Source organism: Zeus faber (genome assembly GCF_960531495.2).
Source record: "Zeus faber genome assembly, chromosome: 7".
In the NCBI taxonomy this organism is placed as follows: domain Eukaryota; kingdom Metazoa; phylum Chordata; class Actinopteri; order Zeiformes; family Zeidae; genus Zeus; species Zeus faber.
In genome coordinates, this window is record NC_137203.1 from 1,028,172 (window position 1) to 1,054,933 (window position 26,762).

Here is a 26,762-nt window from a genome sequence, read left to right on the forward strand (position 1 = left end):
AAAATATATATAATTCTGTTCCCCAAAATGGATGAATAATGGTGATAGACAACGGTGATCACACGACTGGATGAAATAATGCTGCTCATCATTTCAGCCATTTCAGAATAACACTGTAACCAGGCAGAAGGAATGAACTTCTGCAGTCACAAAACACACGCAACAGAGACCAAGCACACCCCAACATTGAACCTGCAGCTACAATTATTATTATTATTAGTAGTAGTAGTAGTTGCGTCTAAAGGTGATTTGATTCAAATATAAAGCGGCACTGTGTGTGTGTGTGTGTGTGTGTGTGTGTGTGTGTGTAGTCTTCTCTCCAGCAGTACATCCAGAACCTGGAGGCCATGTTGGATCAAGCTAGAGCAGACATCTTAGATCACAATGGAGCGGCCATCTTGGATGCATGTGACCTGGTGGAAGTTCTGCTCACAGGACAGAACTTAAGGTAGAAATACTACTGCAGTACTAGCAAAGTACTATTACAATATATAATACAATAATCTAATAATACTACTGTCTCTCTGCCGGTCCTTCCAGTCCTGGAAGTCAAAACCCGTTGAGCAGGCTGCAGCAGCTGGTCCAGCGGATCCAGGGACCGGATCGGAGCAGGGAACCGGACAAGACCCAGAGACCAAACCCGCGCAGGGAACCGGACTACACCCAGGGACCGGACCGGAGCAGGCGGGTGGAGCAGAGGGCTCAGGTGCTTGTGTCTGAACCATCAATAACCAACTAATAACTGTTGATCAATCACAACTATCCATCAGTTCTGACCTGTGTGTGTGTGTGTGTGTGTGTGTGTGTGTGTGTGTGTGTGTGTGTGTGTGTGTGTGTGTGTGTGTGTGTGGTGGTTCAGCATGTGGCCCGCGGACCCTCCAGAAGACGCTACAGAGAACTACAGCAGCTGAAGAGGCTCAAATCTGAACAGCTGATCGTTGAGCAGCTGAACAGCGCGACGGAGCAGCTAAGAGCACTGCACCACCTAGTGGAGGTACACTGTACTGCACCACCTAGTGGAGGTACACTGTACTGCACCACCTAGTGGAGGTACACTGTACTGCACCACCTAGTGGAGGTACACTGTACTGCACCGCCTAGTGGAGGTACACTGTACTGCACCGCCTAGTGGAGGTACACTGTACTGCACCACCTAGTGGAGGTACACTGTACTGCACCGCCTAGTGGAGGTACACTGTACTGCACCACCTAGTGGAGGTACACTGTACTGCACCACCTAGTGGAGGTACACTGTACTGCACCACCTAGTGGAGGTACACTGTACTGCACCACCTAGTGGAGGTACACTGTACTGCACCGCCTAGTGGAGGTACACTGTACTGCACCACCTAGTGGAGGTACACTGTACTGCACCGCCTAGTGGAGGTACACTGTACTGCACCGCCTAGTGGAGGTACACTGTACTGCACCGCCTAGTGGAGGTACACTGTACTGCACCGCCTAGTGGAGGTACACTGTACTGCACCGCCTAGTGGAGGTACACTGTACTGCACCGCCTAGTGGAGGTACACTGTACTGCACCGCCTAGTGGAGGTACACTGTACTGCACCGCCTAGTGGAGGTACACTGTACTGCACCGCCTAGTGTTAACTTGACACTTCCTGTGATGTTCTGCAGACAATGTTTGAATAAGAGAGGGTGTATGTATGTGTGTGTGTGTGTGTGTGTGTGTGTGTGTTTGTAGTGCTGGGAGCAGACATACGGCAGGAAGCGTCCAATCAGAACCTGCAGAGACCATGAAGCACCAGGACACTATGTGAGACTGCTACCTGTCTGTCCATCTCCTTTATGATGTACAATCCATCCTCAGAATCAGTTTAGGATTGACGTGGCACCTGCTCCTCTCTCAGGATTCTGGCTTGGAGCTGCAGTACCTCAGCTCTCCCACCAGGGGGCCTCCAGGTACACACTCCTGTCACAGCGGCTGTCAGTCAGGCTGAGGGCGGGGCTAAGGTGGAGAAAGTCCTTGTGGGAAAAGCAGGGTGACGTGGCTGAAACTGGAGCTGCTCCTTCCTCCTCAGGCTCCAGCTGCAGTTCTCCTGGAGGAGCAGGGGCGGTTCCTCCTCCCCGTGGCCCCGCTCCGCCCGCCGGGGGCCCCGTGGAGCAGTGTGGCGTCGCAGAGCACAGAGAGCTGGTGAGATGCTGTTGCCATGACACCCAAACACACGATGAATAAACACTGTGACATACTAAAAATGATTTGTACAAATGTTAAACATTTTATCCAACTTATGAAGAAACATTGATTTCAGAAAAACCTGGAAAGGTGAGAGTATGAAACATAAAACAACAAAGAGCGTTGAATTCATCCAACAACCACTGTGTCCCTGCTGCAGACAGACAGATTAGAGGTGGAGGAGAGGAAGACGGAGGAGAGGAAGAAACATCGTCTGGAAATGAAACGACTGCGACAAACACTGAGAACAAACAGGTCACACACACACAGTCAGTGAGACAGCTTTAAGTGACGCCCAGTAAACTGTTTCTATTGAGAAGCTGCTTCTTTTTCCATTGACTTCCACCCAGTAGAGGAGCAGCCTCTAGTGGAAGCCAGAGGAACTGCAGCAGGGACACCCTAGGCAGAAGGATTGACTCATGTATTCATCCAATGTGTGTGTGTGTGTGTGTGTGTGTGTGTGTGTGTTTGTGTGTCTGCGTGTGTGTGTGTGTGTGTGTCTGCGTGTGTGTGTGTGTGTGTGTGTGTGTGTGTGTAGCTGTGTGTGTGTTTGTGTCTGCGTGTGTGTGTGTGTGTGTGTGTGTGTGTAGCTGTGTGTGTGTGTGTGTGTCTGCGTGTGTGTGTGTCTGCGTGTGTGTGTGTAGCTGTGTGTGTGTGTGTGCAGAGGTGCAGTGTGTTGAACAGACTTTGCTGAAAAGAAGAACAGAACTGAGAGAAGCCAACAGACGAGCACTGCACACACACAGCAAGGTACGTACACACACACATACAGGTACACACACACATACAGGCACACACACACACACACATAAACAGGTACATACACACATAGCGTAATGTTTGTTTGTTGTGTTGACATGAATATACTTAAATATATGACACAGTATATTTAATACATATGAAACTGTTTTTTGTCATGTCTTAAAATAGTTTATCCTCTTGCATGTACACACCACAGTACTGAGTCACAGTGCTGGTGTGTGTGTATAATATAATACACAGTATTTAATATCATACACAGTATTTACATTGATCAGACGCTTTTATCCAAAGCGACTTACAATTATTCAAACAGCGATGGAGCTCAAGGACACTACAGCATGCTAGCAGGAGGAGCCTGGGATGGAACCAGCAACCTTTAGATGACTACACCACCAGCTCGTTAATTATAATACACACTACTTCCGGTGCAGGTGCGCAGCGTGCAGCAGAAACTTGCTTCCTCCCGGATGGAGCTGCAGCAGCTTCAGGGCAGAGTCCAAGACAGCACCACCTGCCTGATGGAGGCCAAACAGCAGCTCTGGTAAACCCGTGTCACTGTACTACACAGTGCAGTACATTATACTGTACTACTCAGTGCAGAACATTATACTGCAGTACGCACTGCAGTACATTATACTGCAGTACACAGTGCAGTACAGTGTCTTCTCCTCAGGGAGGTGAGGAGGAGGAGGGAGGAGGAACAAAGGAATCTGGAGGAGGTGAAGAGGAGACATCAGGAGATCCAACGCTTCAACAGGTACAAAGTACACACAAAGTACACACAAAGTACACACATTACACCAATAACTGTGTGTGTGTGTGTGTGTGTGTGTGTGTGTGTGTGTGTCTGTCTGTGTGTATGTGTGTGTGTGTATGTGTGTGTATGTAGGCTGCAGCAGGAAGTGTGGGCGCTGAGCCTCGTGGACGCTCCTTCAGGTGGAGGGAGGAGACAGACTACGAGCAGACAAGGAGGTGGAGGTTTCTATATTTAGTTCTGTTTTTGTTGTGATTTGTATTATTCAAAGTGTCTGCCGTTCAGAAACCCTGGAAGCCACCGACGCAAATGAATAAGATTTGTATTGGGGGCGGTCCAAACACGCTGCGGTCCAAGTCTGATCCACACGCGTTGACAGGTGTGAGATGGACGTCAAATAGGCGCCGGTCCCCGTGTGGGAGGTGCCGGGTCGTGTTGGACAGGATCCATCACAACTGAAGCCCTGGTTCCACGTGGTCTTGATTGTAACTTGTTAGAACATGAACCTGCAGATCCATTTATTTAACACTATTTAAACTAAAGTGAACCCAGGAGGGCTCACTTCCCTTTCTTGGTTGTACAATAGAACAATAATCTTTTCAGATCATTCTGAAAGCAGATAATTTAGTTGATTGCATTTTGATATTATTATTATTATTATTATTATTATTATTATTATTATTATTATTATTATTATTAGGGGTCCAGCCCACAGGGATGTATCCGCTATTGCTGTGTTCAGAAAAATTTCTCCGAATTTCTCAAGCTAAAACTACTTGAAACAGAAGAACAGTATAAGCTACGAACACGGTTGAGGTGTTGTTTGAACCGGTATGTCACAAACACCTCGTGGTTAAAATTTAATCCAAATCATCCACAAATGGAGCAGAAATTTGTGAAAAAACGAACAACAATCTTTTACAATTACATCTCTTTGGTCTCTGGTCTTACTTTGCCGGATTCATGAAAAATATGAAAAAACACGAATCTACAAACTGACCACGTCCAGTCGAATCCACTCACCGTGTGAAAGAGTGATGCGTTCGTGTTCCAGGAAGGTGTCGGAAAAATCGAAGCCGTTGAATGCTAATTAGTCACAGAAATACCACAACTCTTTTCATATTTCATGGAAACGTAACTTGTTGAAAATGTTATCCAAGGAAATAAGGAAATAAGGAAGGAAGGAAGGAAGGAGGCACCACTAAAATAACTTCAATTCCACTATTGTCGTAAATCTCCGTAAACACGTCACCTGCACTGACTGCACATGTACAGTTTTAACAATGAAAAGGTTTGGTTTCATGTCAAAAATAAAGCTTTTTTTTAAGAAACATCATGTATCAGCAGCTTCCTGCAGCCAAACGTAGCAGATTTAAATGAAAAGACAAAGTGTTACGTTTGTCAAGTTCTTCCAGAATAATTCTAATGACAAATTATTGTTGAAGTCCCATAAATGTTGTCTGCATTACAGTAGACAAGTCACCTATTCAACCGAATTTTATAATTATAGAAAAACTCTTGTACAATGATAATGTTCCAGGAAGGAGAATATTACAATAACACCGATGCCTACGAGACAAATGATGTTTAAGTAACAAATGTGCAGGTGGTTTTACTGGCTGCATTGGTGTAGATCACGATGACTGTTTCATAACGTTGCTGTGACAGTTGACAAAGCACTGAAGAAATCTCTGTTAAATAATGCTGATTCAAGATTCAAGATTCAAGATTTTTATTTGTCACATACATATACATACTTCCATACATATATGCAGTGAAATGTAATGCAACGCACCCGGTGATAGCACACAATAAGTCCTAGGAAAAAGAACAAAGATAAAATAAAATAAAAAGTAGAAAATTCCTTTCTAATAGAACTGACTCCTAAAACGTAATACAGTAAGTGGAATACTTATAGAATAAGATAAAAAATATATAGAATAAAATACAATAAAAATAAATTGAAATAAAATGGAATAGATAGAAGGAATATGGCTATGTATATACAGATATGTGCATTTAAAGTGGCATGTGAATTAAAGTGGCATGTGAATGTGAATAGTGTGAGGTAGTGTTTGGGATAATACAGCACAGTATACAACAGTACGGCGCAGCAATACGGCATCACGAACAACCCTGACCAGTGATACAGTATGCGGTACAGTATGCTACATACAGTACAGTAGGTAGTGGAGCCTAGTGCATGGCTCAGTTAGGACCCCTGGTGAGGTCAGCGTTGACAGTTCTAATGGCTTGAGGGAAGAAACTCCGTCTCAGTCTCTGTTCTCGCTGTGTGACTGCGGAGGCGCTTGCCTGACCGCAGCAGCTGAAACAGTCCGTTGTTGGGGTGATGAGGATCCTTCATGATCCTACGGGCTCTGCTACTACACCTCCTGGTGTATAACTCCTGCAAGGGGGGGAGGGTAGTTCCAGTGGTACGTTCAGCTGAACGCACCACCCTCTGCAGGGCCCGCCTGTCCTGGGCAGTACAGTTCCCAAACCAGGCAGTGATGTTGCCTGTCAGGATCCTCACCGAGACCCGGAATTTCCTCAGCTGCCTGAGGTGGTAGAGACGCTGCCTCGCCTTTCTCACCAGAGTGTCTGTGTGAACAGTCCATGTTAAGTCCTCTGTGATGTGGACTCCCAGATATCTGAAGCTGCTCACCCTATCGACAGAAGTCCCATTAATCCACAAGGGCGTGTGCGTCCTCGATTGTGATCCACGCCTAAAGTCCACAATCAGCTCCTTGGTTTTGCTGACGTTCAGGTGGAGGCTGTTGTCCTGGCACCAGAGTGACAGGTCAGCCACCTCCTCGCGGTAGGCCTTCTCATCGCAGTCGGTGATCAGGCCCACGACCACGGTGTCGTCAGCAAACTTGATGATGGTGTTGGAGCTGGACCTGGCCACACAGTCATGTGTGTACAGGGAGTACAGTAGGGGGCTGAGGACGCAGCCCTGGGGGGGATCCTGTATTCAGGATGAGGGAGCTTGACATGTACTTCCCCACCTTGACCACCTGGGGGCGGCCTGTGAGGAAGTCCAGGATCCAGGTGCACAGCGGACCATTCAATCCTAGCTCCATCAGCTTGACAGCCAGTCTGGTGGGAACTATGGTGTTGAAAGCTGAACTATAATCAATGAACAGCACTCTCACATAGGCCCCCTTCTGGCCATCAAGGTGTGTGAGCGTGGTGTGCAGTACCTGGGAGACCGCGTCATCCGTGAATCTGTTCTGCCGGTACGCGAACTGCAACGGGTCCAAGGTGCGGGGAAGGGAGGCGCAGATGTAATCCTTAATCAGCCTCTCGAAACACTTCATGACCACCGAGGTGAGGGCCACCGGACGGTAGTCATTCAGGCAGGTTGGAGAGGCCATCTTCGGGACAGGAACGACGGTGGACCTCTTGAAACAGGATGGGACCACTGATTCAGCCAGGGAGATGTTGAATATTGTGGTGAACACCGGAGCTAGCTGGTTAGCACAGGTCTTCAGTACTCGTCCAGATATGCCGTCTGGGCCCGCAGCTTTCCTGGTGTTCACCCGCATCAAAGCCCTCCTGACCTCGTGCACGGACACTGAGAGTGCGCGCTCGTCCCCAGCGGTGTAGCTCCAATTAGCCGGCGAGCTAGCGGTGTTGCTGCCAGACTCGAACCGCGCATAAAAGGAGTTCAGTTGGTTGGCCAGGGAGGCGTCCACACTCGTGGCTGGGGAGGAGCTGCTCTTGTAGTTAGTTATTGTTCGCAGCCCCTCCCACAAGCGTCTTGTGTCCCCCCGCTCCATCTGCAGCTCCACGGTGTCTCTGTACGTCCGTTTAGCGTCTCTCACCGCCCTCCGCAGATTGTACGACGCCGCTTTGTAGTTGTCCATGTTACCAGATACAAGTCCGTCGTTGTAAGCGGCCGTGCGCGCATTCAGAGCGCAGCGGATGGATTTATCAACCCATGGTTTCTGGTTTGGAAATATCCGAACTTTCACCGTGGGAACGATTTCATCTGCGAGCGTAGCCACAAAACTCACTACAACCTCCGTAAACTCGCTGACGTCACTTGAACTCGCTCGGAACATGTCCCAGTCTACGTCAGTCAGAGCGTCCTGAAGCGCAGCCTCCGATTGGTTCGTCCACCGCTTCACTTCCCTCGTCATCACCAGATCCCGCGCGATCAGAGGCCTGTAAACAGGAAGCAGCGAGATCGCGGCGTGATCTGATTTCCCGAAAGCAGGAAGCGACACGGGCTTGTATCCGTTCTTGTAAGGAGTGTAACAATGGTCCAGAGTTCTGTCTCCCCTGGTGGCACACGAGATGTGTTGGTGGAAATTCGGCAGAACTTTTTTCAGGTTGGCCCTGTTAAAGTCCCCAGTCACCACCACAGCCGCGTCGGGATGTCTGTTCTGAAATCCGCACAACACATCGTACAGAACCGACAGAGCTGCGTCGGTGTCCGCTTGCGGTGGGATATAAACGGCTGTAATGATGACCGTGCTGAATTCCCGGGGGAGATAAAATGGACGGCATAGTATGGTCAGCTGTTCCAGGTTCGGCGAGCAGGAGTGGGAGAGGAATTTGGTGTTGTTGGCGTTACACCAGCGGTTGTTTACCATGCATGATGCATGTTTATCAGCTATTTCAGGTCGTACTTGTGCAGTCATCAAGCGGTTGTTGGTTCACATACAAGGATCCTGAAGGGTGTGAACAAGTGAATCACCCACTAGTTCTGTCCTTGACCACATTCAAACCCTCGTACTTTGTGTGAATAATTTGTTCTGCCAAACTCAACTCGTATTTGAAATCACCAGACTAGACATGTTATTGACACACAATGACAACACAGCGCGTTGAACGATTACTACGAAGCGTCCGGGAGCAAAAACACACACAAAACACACACAACACACGGAGCCCACCCACACAACGCAAAGATAATCACAAACATCTCTTTTCAAACGGTCACTTCACAAAACATGAAGCTGGAGCCACCAGCGACAAAACAAAGCCTTCAAACACCACCTAACACCACCTTACACCTTCTAACACCACCTAACAGCTTCTAACACCACCTAACACCATCTAGCACCACCTAACAGTTGGTTAGTAGTTATCTAAGGCTTGATTTCTTATCCTTTGAAAACATCTACAACGATCACAAATGAAATATGTTGAGTTTAGAGTGAATGTCGTTATGAAGTCGTTACGTTTTCAACGTCAAAATCCAGAAGATTCTGGTCATAGGTGCAGTAAGTCAGTGTGTGTGTACTGCACTGTATAGTACAGTATAATGTACTGCAGTGCGTATTACAGTGAATATGAAAAAGCACAAAGACGTGAGAAATTCCCGAATCTCCAAAAAGAAAAAAAAAGGAAAATACATTAAAAAAAAACTGATAGAACTTATGAATATACCAAATACCACAGAAATACAAAGAAAATATATAAAACAAAAAAAGGAAATAATTCTGTTTGTTAGAGAATAATTTAGACAAGATTGTCGTTTGTACGAGCAGTCAGTTCAACATCCAGTCATCAAACGTCCAAAAGAAGATGATGTTAAAAAGGTCAAATCACGGGCTTCAATCTCTTTTAATTGTAGAACAAACATATTTACACAAATACACAAACATTTGTACCACGGTTGTATTTTCCCAACCTGAGCTTCTGGTCGACGTGGATTTGTTTCACACGTCACAGGAAAATGATTTCAGGCAAAGTTCCAGAGCAAAGTCCTGTCAACAATTTGACTTCAAAATTGAACAACATCAGCACAACGCTGAGAACAGTCACTTTGTGACATCATCAACCAACGTGTCGTCGCTGAGTCGGCGTAAAAATCCAAAAATTGCAACTCGTGCTACGTTGCAGAATCCAGAAAACTGTAAATACGTATCTAACACGAGCACGCTGCGGCTATACTTGTTATTTATTATTATTAATTTCTTCTTATTAATATTGTCATTGTAATTGTTTTCATTAGTATAATAATTATTATAAATAATATTTTCATTATACATTTATCATCATTTCTTATTATAAATAATTAACCATATTTTTATCATTGTTAATATTATACATTTATTATTATCATCATCATCACCTATTTTGATGATAGCTGCTGTGACACTGCAGTGTCCTTCCTTCTGTCCCTCTCCTCTCAGACAAGGAAAGGAGACGTCTAGGACACTTCCTCTAGTCTCCTTTCCTTCCAACACCAGCTATTGCTGTGACCAAAACAGGAAGTGGAGGACCGGGACAGGAAGTGGAGGACCGGGACAGGAAGTGGAGGACCGGGACAGGAAGTGGAGGAGCCCATGAACAGTCCAACACCATTTCCAAGAGTTGGGGGTGAAAGCGACACAGGTGGAATGCCAGCGTTGCCGTGGTTACCTGACATGCACTGTGTAACCCAGAGACAAAGTGCGGAATACTTTAAATACATTTTCATATTTATTGTGATAACAATCAGGAATTGTTTCTACTTTTATAAATAATATTTACATCTCATTGTTTCACACTTCCTGATGCAAAATCTTTATTTAAACGTTGTGCGGTACAGCACCTGCAGCACCTGCCTGAAGAAACAAGTCAAACAAACCTGTTTCCATAGCTGATCAGTCAACTCTCTGTTGCCGTGGTTACCGTCGCTAAGCAGCTCAACACAGCGTCACTGGCACAGCTGCTGTCTACCTGCTGGAAGGCGGACTGACAGACAGACAGATGGAGAACACTGAATGTCAAATGTTATAAATAGAAATATGAGCAGGAGCTAGAACGTGGGGGGTGCAGCAAATATTACAAAATACACAAACTTATTACTGTTTATTTACTAAGTAGTAGAATGAGCTGTGGGAAGTCCTGGCTCAATTTAACCCAGAATATTATATTATATAGAATAACAATAATAATAATATAAATAATAACAAAAATTAATAATAATCATATATAATAATAATAAAATATAATATTTTTAACATTTCCTCATGGGGATTAGTGAAGAGTTATTCTATCAGAACTTTTATTAAATGTATTAAAACAATCCAGAAGTGGACTCTCTCTCTCTCTCACATGCAGACAGACAGACAGACAGACAGACAGACACACACACCTGCAGCCGGTCGTGTGTGAGCCGCTGCAGCAGCACGAGGCAGCGCGTCGTCCGATCGGTCAGTCGCTCTCTGACCGACGTAGCGAGCGCACGGTCACATGACACGTCCACCAGGAGGCGCAAGAGAGCGCGGAGGAACACACACACACGGCTCTGCATCCTGGGAGGGGAGACGGCGTATCAGTGTGTAGTAACGGTAGTAGTACTGCAGCAGTACTGTTGCAGGCCTGTATGTGTAGTACGGCAGAAATGGTGTTGCAGTACCGGGGCCAGGCCACACGGAGCAGCGTTTCCAGCGTCTCCAGGGTAGAGATGCGGCTCGTCTCCTCCGGGGCGTCGCTGAGCTCCAGGAAGCTGAGCACCACCCGCTCCACCCGCCTCAGGTGTCTGCACACGGCCACGCCCATCCTGCACACACCACGTCCCTGTTTCTCACATCTTTCACTTGGAATTGAAGCCACGAGACTCAATGAATCAACCAATCAATGAATCCACCAATAAATCAATGAATCAATGAATCAACCAATCAATGAATCCACCAATAAATCAATGAATCAATGAATCAACCAATCAATGAATCCACCAATAAATCAATGAATCAATGAATCAATGAATCCATCAATTGATGAATCTTCTGAACGACAGATCCTGAACCACCTCCTTCTTCACATTCATTTATACTGTCTGTGTGTACTGCAGTACCTTTGTGTGTACTGGTGCAGTGCGGCGGCGTACTCCCTCCTCAGCGCCACCTTGTGTTCCACCTCCATGTTGGTCAGAATAAGACGCAGAACATCGTCATGGCGACAGGGTTTCCTGAGGGAGGGGCTGGTGGAGGGGGGTTTCTCCAGGACAGGAAGTAGATCCAGCAGACAGGAAGTGACCAGCTGGGGACACAAGCAGGAAATAGTACCTAATACTTCCTGTAGTACTGAGTAATGTGCAGTATAGTGTTTACCTGTAGTATTGACTACAGTGTAGTATAGTGTATACCTGTAGTACTGAGTACTGTGTAGTATACAGGTGCTTGTACAACGCCTGGTACAGAACTTCTCCTCTGTTGTACTGACGCAGTTCAGCTGCAGGCTGCAACACACACACACACACACACACACGAGAATATCGTCTACACACTGATTACAAGTCTTTGTTACAACTATTCAATTTGATTAATATTGGTGTGCGAGTGTGTGTGCGTGTTGGGTGTGTGTGCGCGTGTGTTGAGTGTGTGTTGAGTGTGTGCGCGTGTGTTGAGTGTGTTGAGTGTGTGTGCGCGTGTGTTGAGTGTGTGTGTGTGTTGAGTGTGTGCGCGTGTGTTGAGTGTGTGTGCGTGTGTTGAGTGTGTGTGCGCGTGTGTTGAGTGTGTGTGCGTGTGTTGAGTGTGTGTGCATGCGTGTGTTGAGTGTGTGCGCGTGTGTTGAGTGTGTGCGCGTGTGTGCGCGTGTGTGTGTGTGTTGAGTGTGTGTGCATGCGTGTGTTGAGTGTGTGTGCGTGTGCTGAGTGTGTGTGCGTGTGTTGAGTGTGTGTGTGTGTGTTGAGTGTGTGTGCGCGTGTGTTGAGTGTGTGTGCGTGTGTTGAGTGTGTGTGTGTGTGTTGAGTGTGTGTGCATGCGTGTGTTGAGTGTGTGTGCGTGTGCTGAGTGTGTGTGCGTGTGTTGAGTGTGTGTGTGTGTGTTGAGTGTGTGTGCGCGTGTGTTGAGTGTGTGTGCGTGTGTTGAGTGTGTGTGTGTGTGTTGAGTGTGTGTGCGTGTGTTGAGTGTGTGTGCGTGTGCTGAGTGTGTGTGCGTGTGCTGAGTGTGTGTGCGTGTGCTGAGTGTGTGTGCGTGTGTTGAGTGTGTGTGTGTGTGTTGAGTGTGTGTGCGTGTGTTGAGTGTGTGTGTGTGTGTTGAGTGTGTGTGCATGCGTGTGTTGAGTGTGTGTGCGTGTGCTGAGTGTGTGTGGGTGTGTTGAGTGTGTGTGTGTGTGTGTTGAGTGTGTGTGCATGCGTGTGTTGAGTGTGTGCGCGTGTGTTGAGTGTGTGCGCGTGTGTGCGCGTGTGTGTGTGTGTGCATGCGTGTGTTGAGTGTGTGTGCGTGTGCTGAGTGTGTGTGCGTGTGTTGAGTGTGTGTGTGTGTGTTGAGTGTGTGTGCGTGTGTTGAGTGTGTGCGCGTGTGTTGAGTGTGTGCGCGTGTGTGCGCGTGTGTTGAGTGTGTGCGCGTGTGTTGAGTGTGTGTGCGTGTTGGGTGTGTGTGTGTGTGCGTGTTGAGTGTGTGTGCGTGTGTTGAGTGTGTGTGCGTGTGCGTGTTGAGTGTGTGTGCGTGTGTTGAGTGTGTGTGCGCGTGTGTTGAGTGTGTGTGTGTTGAGTGTGTGCGCGTGTGTTGAGTGTGTGCGCGTGTGTTGAGTGTGTGCGCGTGTGTTGAGTGTGTGTGCGCGTGTGTTGAGTGTGCGTGCGTGTGTTGCGTGTGTGTGCGTGTGTTGAGTGTGTGCGCGTGTGTTGAGTGTGTGCGCGTGTGTTGAGTGTGCGTGCGTGTGTTGAGTGTGTGCGCGTGTGTTGAGTGTGTGCGCGTGTGTTGAGTGTGCGTGCGTGTGTTGAGTGTGTGCGCGTGTGTTGAGTGTGTGCGCGTGTGTTGAGTGTGTGCGCGTGTGTTGAGTGTGTGCGCGTGTGTTGAGTGTGTGCGCGTGTGTTGAGTGTGCGTGCGTGTGTTGAGTGTGCGTGCGTGTGTTGAGTGTGCATGCGTGTGTTGAGTGTGCGTGCGTGTGTTGAGTGTGCGTGCGTGTGTTGAGTGTGCGTGCCTGTGTTGAGTGTGTGCGCGTGCGTGTGTTGAGTGTGTGCGCGTGTGTGCGCGTGTGTTGAGTGTGTGTGCGCGTGTGTTGAGTGTGTGCGCGTGTGTGCGCGTGTGTTGAGTGTGTGTGCGCGTGTGTTGAGTGTGTGTGCGCGTGTGTTGAGTGTGTGTGCGCGTGTGTTGAGTGTGTGCGCGTGTGTTGAGTGTGTGCGCGTGTGTTGAGTGTGTGCGCGTGTGTTGATTGTGCGTGCGTGTGTTGAGTGTGTGCGCGTGTGTTGATTGTGCGTGCGTGTGTTGAGTGTGCGTGCGTGTGTTGAGTGTGCGTGCGTGTGTTGAGTGTGCGTGCGTGTGTTGAGTGTGCGTGCGTGTGTTGAGTGTGCGTGGGTGTGTTCAGTGTGCGTGCGTGTGTTGAGTGTGTGTGCGTGTGTTGAGTGTGCGTGTGTTGAGTGTGCGTGCGTGTGTTGAGTGTGCGTGCGTGTGTTGAGTGTGCGCGCGTGTGTTGAGTGTGTGTGCGCGTGTGTTGAGTGTGTGCACGTGTGTGCGCGTGTGTTGAGTGTGTGTGCGCGTGTGTTGAGTGTGTGCGCGTGTGTTGAGTGTGTGCGCGTGTGTTGAGTGTGCGTGCGTGTGCTGAGTGTGTGTGCGTGTGTTGAGTGTGTGTGCGTGTGTGTGTTGAGTGTGTGTGCGCGTGTGTTGAGTGTGTGTGCGTGTGTTGAGTGTGTGTGTGCGTGTGTTGAGTGTGTGTGTGCGTGTGCTGAGTGTGTGTGCGTGTGTTGAGTGTGTGTGCGTGTGTTGAGTGTGTGCGCGTGTGTTGAGTGTGTGTGCGTGTGTTGAGTGTGTGTGCGTGTGTGTTGAGTGTGCGTGCGTGTGCGTGTGTTGAGTGTGTGTGCGTGTGTTGAGTGTGCGTGCGTGTGTTGAGTGTGCGTGCGTGTGTTGAGTGTGCGTGCGTGTGTTGAGTGTGCGTGGGTGTGTTCAGTGTGCGTGCGTGTGTTGAGTGTGTGTGCGTGTGTTGAGTGTGCGTGTGTTGAGTGTGCGTGCGTGTGTTGAGTGTGCGTGCGTGTGTTGAGTGTGCGCGCGTGTGTTGAGTGTGTGTGCGCGTGTGTTGAGTGTGTGCACGTGTGTGCGCGTGTGTTGAGTGTGTGTGCGCGTGTGTTGAGGGTGTGTGCGCGTGTGTTGAGTGTGCGTGCGTGTGCTGAGTGTGTGTGCGTGTGTTGAGTGTGTGTGCGTGTGTGTGTTGAGTGTGTGTGCGCGTGTGTTGAGTGTGTGTGCGTGTGTTGAGTGTGTGTGTGCGTGTGTTGAGTGTGTGTGTGCGTGTGCTGAGTGTGTGTGCGTGTGTTGAGTGTGTGTGCGTGTGTTGAGTGTGTGCGCGTGTGTTGAGTGTGTGTGCGTGTGTTGAGTGTGTGTGCGTGTGTGTTGAGTGTGCGTGCGCTGAGTGTGCGCGCGTGTGTTGAGTGTGTGCGCGCGTGTTGAGTGTGCGTGCGTGTGTGTGCGTGTGTTGAGTGTGTGTGCGTGTGTTGAGTGTGTGTGCGTGTGTTGAGTGTGTGTGCGTGTGTTGAGTGTGTGTGCGTGTGTTGAGTGTGCGTGCGTGTGTTGAGTGTGCGTGCGTGTGTTGAGTGTGTGTGCATGCGTGTGTTGAGTGTGTGTGCGTGTGTTGAGTGTGTGCGTGTGTTGAGTGTGTGTGCGTGTGTTGAGTGTGTGTGCGTGTGTTGAGTGTGTGTGCGTGTGTTGAGTGTGTGTGCGTGTGTTGAGTGTGTGTGCGTGCCTGTGTGTGTTGAGTTGTGTGCATGTGTTGAGTGTGTGTGTGTGTGTCAGTGCGTGTTGAGTGTGTGTGCATGTGTGTCAATAAAACACTAACATCAGCTACACTGTCAATACAGTCACTTTGCTGCACTAAAGTTAAAGCTAACGTGCTAGTTGAAGTACAATGATACACCCCACTCTCATATATTATGTCATTATAAATATATATAGATATATATTTAACATAGATATACGCTGTATTTAGGTTGAATTAACTATATTATGTATTATATAAATTATATGAACCATGAATTCCACGTTTATACAGTGTGTGCATGTGAATGTGTGTGTGTGTGTGTGTGTGTGTGTGTGTGTGTGCTACCGTGTGCAGCACCAGGTGGTGCAGGCAGCGGATTCCCAGCATGCAGTTCTCTGGGTGGTGGTGGTCTGCCAGCAGCAGGCTGGGCGGCAGGAGGCGGGGCAGGTGGGGGTGGAGGCGGGGCCGAGTGACCTGGAAGAAAAAAAGATGGAAGACTTCCTGTTAAGATGAAGGACTACTTCCTGTCAGTTGGAAGATGGAGGACTACTTCCTGTGAGTAGCTGGTCGCTGTGCGTTGGGGGCCTCCAGGTAGGGAGTTGGGCGTGGTCGGGCTGGAGTACAGGCAGCTTGCGCCTGGTGGCTTGGTTGGGTTGCGGGGGGCGGCTGTTTGCCTTTGCTACCGCTGTGCAGTTTCTCTGCAATGGGTGCCCCGGGTGGTAGAGGGCCCATATATCTGGCGGACTACTTCCTGTTAAGATGGGGGACTACTTCCTGTTAAGATGGGGGACTACTTCCTGTTAAGATGGGGGACTACTTCCTGTTAAGATGGCGGACTACTTCCTGTTAAGATGGGGGGGGGGGGTTTAATTAACAAAAGAAAATACAAACTCTCGCTGAGGACAATGAACATAGAAATCAAACACATGACGTAAAAAAAAAAACAAGAAAAAAATTTGGGGGATTTATGTAAGAAAAACAAAACCAAATACAGCACAGGAGCAAGCTCCAGTGCAAGCTGCATTCAACAGCAGCACATCACAGAGCAGAGCCACGAGGGGCCACGAGGAGCCACTCTATATTTATAACATGTTTTGTTGGCCACTGAAAAGTATCATGACTTAAATGACACATTTTGAGCAACGCCCAGATGTGACTTCTTTGCACTTTTGCTTGATTGTATTTTTTTAATGGACAAAGCAAAGTTCTTCAAACCATTGATCAAGCCAGGGAAGGAGCCTTACGCTTTCTCCATTTTGTGGATATGATATTTACCCAATAATAAAATAATATTGATAATATCAAAGATTAAATTTGCCAAATGATCCGTGTAGAAAACAATATGATCTCATTCAAAAGATGGAACATCATCTTTTTGAAGTCATTCCCAATTTGATATATCTGACCAAAAAGCACGAGATACAGGACGTAGAAAAAACAAATGTTCCAGAGTTTAATCTTCATTATTGCAGAAAGAACCAGATCCACCTCAAATTTAAATCTTCTTTTTAGAAAATCTGCCGCAGGATAACTCTTTATGATTTTGAAATGCCTTTCTTTAACTTTGGGGAAAATAGGCCATTTAATACATTTTGAATATGTTTTGTTTAACGTGGCTGAATTGACCACATTTGGGCGCTGCCACGTCCCTCTACAGTCATCACCAAACATCTTGGATTTTAAAACATTGCTATTAAACTTATGATCACATTTTTCATCAGTCAGATTACATTCTCCAATCAAAAGATTTGGCAATACTGATAAAGAATTATTGTACAGTAAAACGTTTTGAATCAGTGGATCAAAGGGATAGGGATGGCATTACATATGTTGTTCAATTCTCTTTGACAACAGTTTAAATGATATTTTTCTATAAAGTCTGTAAAGCATTGAGATCCATTCAATGGGTTCCACATAAAATGCCTCTTTCAAAGCAATTATTAATAAAGCCTGATTTCCATTCAACAGCTGCTGCTCTGTTGTTCCATAAGGTTGAATTATGAGGAGAGAACTTGTGGGTAAAAGTCATTTTCCAATAGAGAAGAAGCTGTGATGACATCACACAGTTTCACAGGGATCCTGTTCACATCAAAGTCACGTTTCAAAATAAAATCTAAAGCTCCTGTTTGCTTCAACCAGGAGCTTGGAATATGGAGCCACATGGAGTTTGGCTGCTTGTTGGCTGTTTGGCTGCTTGTTGGCTGTTTGGCTGGGACAGACCGGAGCTGATCCAGTTGAATGTAAAGCTGTGGAGCACAGATTGAAGGTGGAGCTTTGACAGCAGCGTTGAGACCACCTGTGACCACACTGCTCCACAGGTTGAGACCTTCTCATGTCCTGACTTTGATTCCTCCACCACCACTGAGAGGTGACGGTGTTGGCTTTCTTCATATGTGTTGAGGAGATACACAGAGAGTGAGACGGATCTAACCATTTGGGAAAACCTTCGGCTTCACATCCAATAATTCTGCCACAGAGGGTGAAGTCTCTGAGGACTCTGAGGTCTCTGCTTGGCAGCAGCTCAGTGATGTCTTCTGATCGAATACACGCTGAGAAATATTAGTGTCTTCTCTTCTAATGAGGTTGTTAGATCAATAATCCTAAATATTTCACTTCAGATTCAGCTCTGAGGCGTCAGAGCTGCTTGCACAGGGAGTGTTTCACATGTTGTCGTATTAAGAGATGATCCAGATGTTTTGGAGAAGACTGTGATGGCACTGAGGCTTCCATCCCTCATGGACTCATCTTGAAGTCGTCGTTAGAGACGGTCGTTCCTCGTACGACGCTGGAATCATTGACAAGCAACGTTAATACTTGTGCTGCCAGTATAAAGAGCTTGGGGGACACGGGGCCCCCCTGCCCAGCACCACGCAGCACCTCCAGCCGGGGAGTCACTGCAGGAGTCCGAGAAGCAGAGCGACTGACGTCAGTGGAAGCAGCTCGGCAGTAATTACAGCATTTACCCCAAAACACAAAAGGTTTTCAACAGAAAGGGAAGTTGGATGCTTTCAAAACATAACTGTCATCCAGCCATCAGGAACCAGCCTGTCAGGAACCAGCCTGGAGGTTGTTTGCTTCTACTTTCACCAAGGCTGATTGACACTCATCACAAACTTATTTAAACCCATATCTCATCTTTTTGAAGACACGTGAGCTCATCGTTTAAAATCATGACATCATAGAGGTGTAAGATTACACAGTGAGAGCGTCAGGTCCTGGTGACTCCCTCTTGACGTTTGATGCTGCATTCAGCTCTTCTGTTGTGACATCATCATCCCGATGCTGCGTCAAGTCCTCATCAGTGTTTTGGCTTCATTGCCTCATTTTTTCAAAGAACAATTGATGATCATCCCTCGCAAATGTGTGTGTGTATATATATATATATATATATATATATATATATATATATATATATATATATATATATATATATATATATATATATATATATATATATACATACATACATACATACACATACACACACAGTATAGATGACTATAAAAATGCCTTATTTCGTCGGTGACTTGCTCTTGATTCTCAGTACTCATATTATTAAGAAGTAGCTTATGAATTTTCTTTTTTGTTTGTCTTTGTTTTTCCAGACTAAAAAAATAAGAAAAGTTCTTTTCAGCTTCTTCCATCCAAGCAGCTCTGGAGCGAACACACGCTCCTTCAGCTTTCTTCAAATACGAATGATCCAGCTGTGTTTGCAGATGATTGACTTTGACTTGCTCATCTCATGATAATTCTGTTTTGTGGCAGAGTTTGTTTATATCCTTGATAATGTATTGTTGTTTTTTAACTCTGGAATTGTATTTACTTGTGCTCATGGCAATTTCTCTCATTTTAAATTTAAACCACTCCCATTTAGTCAAAGGTGACATTTCTAATTCATTAATTTCTTTTACCAAATTTTTGGTTTTCTTACAAAACTCCTCCATTTCTAGAAGACTACTATTCAATGTCCATAAAGGATTAGAGACAGGCTCAAACCCATCCAGCCCAAAAGACATTGAGAGTGCACACTGCTCAGTCAGGGCTGAAGCAGATATTTCACACGGATATGCCTCATTAATGAGGTCGGTAGAAATTAACCGGCAATCTATCATTGAACATCGCCCCTTGTTAGCAGAATTAAACCAAGTATACTGCATAGTATTGGTATTTCCCAGTCGCCAAATGTCAATTAGATTTCCCTTAGAGATAAAATCACCTATGATCCTGTTAAGATGGTTAACAGCAGAGAAGGTCCAGTATTGGACTGGACTAGTTTTTACAAGATGGAGGCTCCTGCTTGGATTTCTGGTTTGTTATGCTCAGGCTGTGAAGGACTAGAGCGCTCCCTGGTGGACGTACAGGGAAGCAGCTTGTCTCACCTGGAGCAGAGTCCAGCAGAAGACCAGCTTCACAGCTTCACTGCGCTGCCATCGCTCCCTGGACGCACACGCAACACACACGCATTTCACATACAAAACTTCAATGTGATCTGACCGTTGATGAGCAATGAAACTGCCTGGTCCACTACAAAGATGGAGGACAGGAAATGGCTGGTTTTTGGGGCTATGGTTTTAACTAAATGTAAAAACCTTCCCATCAATGAACAGAATCCTACTCCTGTTACTCATTTCACAGCACAGAGAGTTGAAATAAGTTCCTCTCTGGAAGCTGCTTGTCCTTAACCCATTTCAGATATTATTTACACAACAAACACGATCAGATTGTTTATGATGCATGAATATGAGCGGATAGTTATAATAATGTACGTGCTGCTTGTGACTGACTTGGTGAGCTGCGGCTGCAGGATGTCCAACACGCCTCCAAACGCTCCGTCTCTCCTACTCCCTGACTCCTCCTGCTCCTCCTCCCCCATCAGGAGGTGTGCCGGGTCCCTCCAACCCCCTGCTGCCAGCAGTGCCTCCAGGAGGCTGCCCGCGGCCTGCCTGCAGGGGGCGTCGCTCCACGGCTGGACCTGAAGAGCAGAATCAAACACAAGATAAATAGACTGACACAAACAACAACAGAGAGGATTTTTATGAAAACAGAATAAATAAAACTGCATTGTTACTATTATTATTATGAGTACGTTTTCATGGAAGCAGATCTACGGCTAAATTAACCACAAATCAAAAAACGGAAATCAGATGCATAGTAGTATATGTATTTCCATACATACACAAATTTACTGTGTCATAATGAAATGCAAAACGGATCAGGATCAGAAAAGTCTTTATTGCCAAGAAAGGTTGTACAAGGAACTTGTCTTGGTGTTGGGTGCAAACAGGAAACATAAATGTAAAATAAATCTAGCAACGTAAACTAAAGCTGTTTTTTGTGTTTTGTTTGTAATAAAGCTGAACAGTTTGTGCAGGAATGTGCAAGTGTTCAGAGTATGAAGTATAACAGTATGTGTAATGTGTAGCATAATAGTCCAGAAGAATGAGGAATGTGTTCCTCAAACACATTGACATCCATTCGACTGAGACGTACAGCTCCATGTAGAGTCTACGGGGGCAGGGCCTTGTGATGAGCTCAGCTGCAGACAGGAAGAACCTGCTGTTGTGGGGAGAGCTTCAGAGCTTTAGAGCTTCAGAGCTTTAGAGCTTCAGCGGTTTAGAGCTTTATAGGTTTAGAGCTTCAGAGGTTTTGACCTGGTTGGAGCAGCCTCCTGCCAGAGGGAAGAGTTTCAAACGGTTTGTGTCCGGGGTGGGAGGGGTCAGCCACCATCTTACCTGCACGCCTCCGGGTCCTGGAGGCGTGGAACTAACCGGCCGACTTCATTTCACTGTGGTCCAGCGTTACTGGATTATAACTGGTTCAGGTTGACTTGAGCTGATTGTATTTCAAAATGTACTTGTGTTATTTGTGCTGAAATGAAATGCGATCAACATTCCACTCACAGCACAGGGGCGGGGCATGGTCCAAATGGATGGCTGATGATTCAGTAACACGCCCCCTACTGGACATCAGTAAAATGCAAAGTGTCCGATATTCTGCAATAGCTTTTGCATTTCATTATGACAGTAAATGTGTGTATATATGAAAATACATTTACGTACTAATATGCTTCTGTTTACACTTAATTCGCTTGTTTGTTTGGTATTTGATTTGGTGTAGATCAGCATCCATACGTGTTGGGGTCATTTAACATTAATTAAACATTTTAGCATCAGAGTTGAAACATGCTGAGTTAGTTTGAGAACAGTCAGAAATGACAAATGATTATGACGTCACAATATCTGCAGATATTTCTTCCAAATCTCACTGAATCCAGCTGAACTACAGCAGTGGTCCTCAAAAGGAGGTCCAAGGACCCCAGAGGATCCCTAACAAAATGATCATTAGTTAAACTTGACTGTTAATTCACGGAAATGGAAGAACGTCCAGTAAGGATGTTTGGAGCCTAGTTCCACTGTGACCTGCACGACACTGGATCAGATCTAATCAATGCAAATACTGATCTCTGATTAGATCCAGAGCTCCTGGATGGGAAACAGGTTGGATGCTGTAAAGATCAGAAGTAAACTACAGTTTCTACCAAACTCAAATATTGCACCTTGGGATCAAATGCTTCATGTTTTCTCAATCATTCATTCAGATCAATAAATGATGAAGATAAAGGTTGAAGTTGTTTTATCGCAGGGTCACCTGGATGTGGGTCACAGCGAACACGTAGCACAGCGGGGTCACAGCCTCTAGAAGGGACACCGGGGCTCCGGGCCCAGTAGTGTTCCCTCCCTTGGCCCCCTCCTCCGGCCCGTTGGTGCACCCTCCCTGGGGACCTTCCTTGGGCCCCGTGGTTCCACCTCCTCGGGGCCTCTCCCAGGACCAGGCAGCGCTACCTCCCCGGGGCCCCTCCCAGGGCCCCAGCCGCCCCAGCAGGGCTGTCAGGGCAGCGCAGATGGGCGTGGCCCTGGCAGACACTCCCCGGTAGCTGCTCTCTGGTAGGCTGCAGCTCTCAGGCTCGCAGAGGGGCAGCGCCGCATGCTGGGTCAGAGCCTCCACCAGTCCTACGTAGGCCTGCTCTAGCTCCTCCCACCGCTGCGATGCGTCATCGCTCTGATTGGTGGAATCAGGAGAAAACAGCCAATGAGCATCGGCCATCTTAAACATCTGCTCCACGCGGCCGATGACGCCAGCTGCCTCCAAGTCTGCTGCTCCACCCAGCGCCTGGTGGAGCTGAACCAGGAGCTCTACGACTGGGGGGCGTGGCTCCAGGGCAAGGGCTGGGATCTGCGGTGAAGAGGAGGATGAGGAGGACAGGTGGAGGTGATGAAGAAGCAACGGCAGCTCCATCCTGCAGGGAGACTGAGGAGACATAAGAACAGTCAAGTCTCTGACTCCGCCCACGACCACATGACTTTGATCCATCGTTTGTTTTATTGGACACTGAGGAAGGAGGGACCCCTCCCCCCACCCTCACCAACCCCCACCCTCAACTCAACACTTTTGTTTTGTTTCTCATTCGATATTATTTATATCCAATTTATTTTTCTTCTTCGGAATTTATTTATTTATTTATTACGTTCAAATCAAGACAACTTGATTTACTGATTATTATTCACTTCATTTTTCTTGTTCCTGTTCTTGTTCGACACAGAATCATAAAACGCTTCTGGCGATGTTTGACAATCATTGAGTTCATGAAATGAAATGAAATGAATTGAAATCAATTGAAATGAATTGAAATGTGAAGTTACCTCCTGTGCGACGCGCAGCTCGTCCAATTGGATCCTGTTCCGCCGGAGGTTTGAGCGGGAGGGACACGGCGCTTCCGGTCCGCTGGTATGATGGTCCTTCCGGTGTGAGAAAGGTTCCGCTTCCGAAGGTTCCGATCTCGTACCGTGACGCGACACGCCAGGCTGAGAGCATCCGCACTGTCCACGCTTCACTGATGCCCGTAGTTTGGTGTTATTCCTGGATGTTTATCAGGCGTTTGAAGCCGTTGAAATATTCTTTTTATTGGACGCGTTACACTTCTTGGGTTTTAATGAAGATGTTTTACACTGACGTGTACTTTTGTATCCCTGACCCCTGGCCCCTGACCCCTAGAATGAACCCTAGGTTTACGGTGCTGTGTGGTATTCGGCAAGGGTGCCCAATCTGTCCGAAAGGATTCATTATGACCACCCAACTACTAGCAACGCTTATTAGTAACAATCCTAAAATACCAGGTATTACAATCCTCCAGGAGGAATTTCACTCGAGTCCCTTGGCAGACGACACTTCCATCCATGGTGAATAAAAGCCTTCATACAATCAGATCTTCTTCAAAGCATCAGGGTTATCCCATAATATTAAAACATGGGAATGACTTCCCATTCAAACATGCACAGATACCACTATTGTTTCAATTAAGGTTGAATCCGAGGTGAATTACCTAGCAATATTAACGTCTAAAAATGTTATGAAATGTTATTGTCATCCACATTTCTAAGGCTGAACAGACGTGAAGGACTCTCAACAGGGACGTTGTGTTTCTGGAAGAGTTATCTCCTCGAAAGCAGGTTTCTCCAAATTCATTTATCCATGACACTCCCTGTGTGTTTCTTCCATTAATATAAAAAAAAAAATGACTCAGTTATTTTCCAAATCTTATGGAAAAATAAAATCCATTATAATAAAATATCACAGCTGGTTAAGGAGTATGATCAAGGTGATGGATCAATGGTTGGAACTTTTAAGATGAAATATTTAAGATCGTTCATATTTCATAACGTATCATATTTCATATCTTTCATATTTCATATCCTTTTAAAAGTTCACATCCTATCATATTTCATATGTTTCATATTTCGTAATGTATTGTATTCCATATCTTTCATATTTAATATCCTTCAAGTTCAAGTTCAAGTTCAAGAGATTATTTGTCACATACATATACATACGTTCATACATATATGCAGTGAAATGTCATGACACCCGGTGATTACGCACATTTCATATCTTTCATGTCACATATCCTTTTCACATTTCATATATTTCATATTTCCAATTTAAGAGTGATTGATTTGAGAAAGGCATTTTGTTTGTAAATGATTGATTGTACTTTTTAGATCCATCTCATGTAAATGCTACTTGTAGAGAGCAGAGTATTATGTGTAGAGTCATCCTTCCTCCACCTTGGTGTGTTGATGGTTTAACCACAGGATAACACATGTTCTGCTGCTGTTGATGATCAAGCACATTCTACTTTTATTCAACCTTTATTTCCCCCAAGGTCAAAGGTCAAACAGAGTCATTTCAGAAGAATTCACAAGTTTTAGAAAGTTGCAGAATTTCTTAAAAAGGGTTGAAATGAGCAGTGGATGTTGTGACAGAGGAAACATGACAACAGATCAAACATGTTGTTGATATAAAAGACGGCTTTCACGTCACGTCGATGACATTCCACTTCTTTCTATGAATGATGTCAACTCCTCTTTTTCTGGCATGATTCATAGGATCATTCTTATGGACGATCATCATCTTCAGGAACAGAAAACCCTCCTTTGTTTGCTTTATCAATGATTTCAAGTTCTTTTTCTCTTCCCTTAAAAACATGAACTCTAGTCAAATGTCAAAAAAGTATTTTTGTTTTAATTTATGTCTTTTTTTCTGATTCTGCCTAGTGACTGTTTATTTATATATATATAGTTGTATATAGTTTAATTTGTTGTTATTTATATTGTATTATATTATATGTATGTCATCTCTATGAGTTCTTGTATGTTCTTAAATGTGTGTTCAATAAGTTCCCAGTGGAGCTGCTTTGACTTAACTTCTTGACTTGGTGACGGGGGGAAGTCGGGCGGAGTTCTACGTGACGCTGATTAGCGGCGGTTCCTGCTGCTCTGCCCGTTAATAAACTCTGAACAAACCTTGATTTGGTTCCTACTCAACTTCTGTTCCCAAAACGGAGGAAAAGCCGTTGTAAAATATACATATTTAACTATATATATATATAATGTATTATAAATTGTGTTGGACAAAGGGGCGAGGTCAAGCACTGGCTGTGGACGACACCGCGGTTCTTCTTCTTCTTCTTCTTCTTCTTCTTCTTCTTCTTCTTCTTAATGTTTGTTTGTCTTGCAGAGGTGATTTGTGCACGGGCTCGTCAGTCAACCAGGAGCCAGGGAGCGGAACGCCAGTCCTCCTGTGCCTGAAACCACCTCCTCCACCTCCTCCACCTCCTCCTCCTCCTCCTCCTCCTCCTCCTCCTCATCATCATTATTATGGTTATTATGAATCATTAGGCGTAGCAGGGTAAGAAGGAGGCTGTCTCCCTCCCTGGAGCCTGACAGGACACGCCCACCAGCGACAGCGATCACTTGTGGTGTAAAGCGTGCGGTGAGAGTCAGAATAAAAGAAACATTGAGGAACCAAAAAAGAATAAACAACTGATGTTGCTTGAATCTCACCTTGTATATTTTGTAGATTTTATGTGTTTGATTATTTATGTTACGACCATTTCTGTACGTTTCTATTTAGTATTTTGTACAAAATGAGGGGTCTCGCCCTCTATTGTTATTGTTATTGAAAAAGTGACGTCAGGTTTCTCTGGACGTCATGGATCCACTGCTCTCACAGACAAGATCAATCAAATGTGTATTGGGGGCGGTCCCGACACGCCGTCGTCCAAGTTTGATCCGGATCAGTCCATTGTTGTGGAATCATTTAATGAAAAAAATGTATTTTTGTATTAGCCACAACCCTCGCACATGCACAAAGGACGGCTCACACAGGTCACATGACAGCATTGTAGCCTCGTGATTGGACAACAACTGACGTCAGAACTTGATGGATGTCATGGATCCGATGAACCCACAGACATTGTGAATAAGATGTGTATTCGCGGCGGTTCCCACATGGCGTGGTTGCAGTTTCATCCGGATGGCTTCAGTATTGTGGATGGAGCGTGTGATCAACAAGCACCACCTCACCAAGATGGCATCACGCACAGCGCACATGCGGAGGTTGGCGGAGAACACGGATGAGGTGATAGCGCTGCAGTCGAGCGACACACGGATACAGTCACGATGGGACTTCAACTAAAGGACTAAAAGATAAAAACTCAAAACCATACAAAGGTACACAGTGACAGGTATTATTTTACCAGAAGACGATTGGATGAAACAAAGAGCAGCGTATTAAACATCTTAAATATATAAACACTTCTGAGAACAACTGACACGCACCACACTAAGTTCTACTGAATAAAAACCAATGACATCACTGTCAGAATGTATAGACATCATTCCAGAGACATCAATGTACGCAAACTTCCTGAATTATAATGACTTTTACAATAACATCAGATATGACATAATACAAGGAACATGTATTTATTGTGTCTGTGTTTTGAAATATTTTCAGTTTTTGCGTTAACTTCCAGACAGATGGAAAACAGAGGCCAAGCAGCAGAGCAGCGATGGGCAG

The 26,762-nt window shown here is 45.9% G+C and overlaps 2 protein-coding genes across 2 annotated transcripts; one reads left to right on the plus strand and one right to left on the minus strand.

The window, feature by feature from the left end:
* Positions 1-402: 402 nt before the first annotated feature.
* LOC307232633 (uncharacterized protein) lies at positions 403-9,991 on the plus strand (the record flags this gene model as incomplete). Its single annotated transcript, XM_080003734.1, has 12 exons — positions 403-416; positions 541-706; positions 860-994; positions 1,706-1,777; positions 1,872-1,923; positions 2,043-2,155; positions 2,358-2,452; positions 2,842-2,947; positions 3,391-3,500; positions 3,633-3,716; positions 3,849-3,931; positions 9,863-9,991. The coding sequence occupies 12 exons, from the start codon at positions 403-405 to the stop codon at positions 9,895-9,897; spliced, it is 1,065 nt and encodes a 354-aa protein (XP_079859860.1). The 3' UTR covers positions 9,898-9,991.
* Positions 9,992-10,026: 35 nt separating this feature from the next.
* Positions 10,027-22,169, minus strand: tti2 (TELO2 interacting protein 2; the record flags this gene model as incomplete). The annotated part of the gene is made up of 9 exons (XM_080003736.1): positions 10,027-10,406; positions 10,810-10,969; positions 11,074-11,217; positions 11,512-11,696; positions 11,803-11,895; positions 15,690-15,818; positions 19,724-19,781; positions 20,129-20,316; positions 21,993-22,169. Coding segments are annotated over 9 exons (1,221 nt in total), but the record flags the coding sequence as incomplete, so codon positions are not given.
* Positions 22,170-26,762: the final 4,593 nt, after the last annotated feature.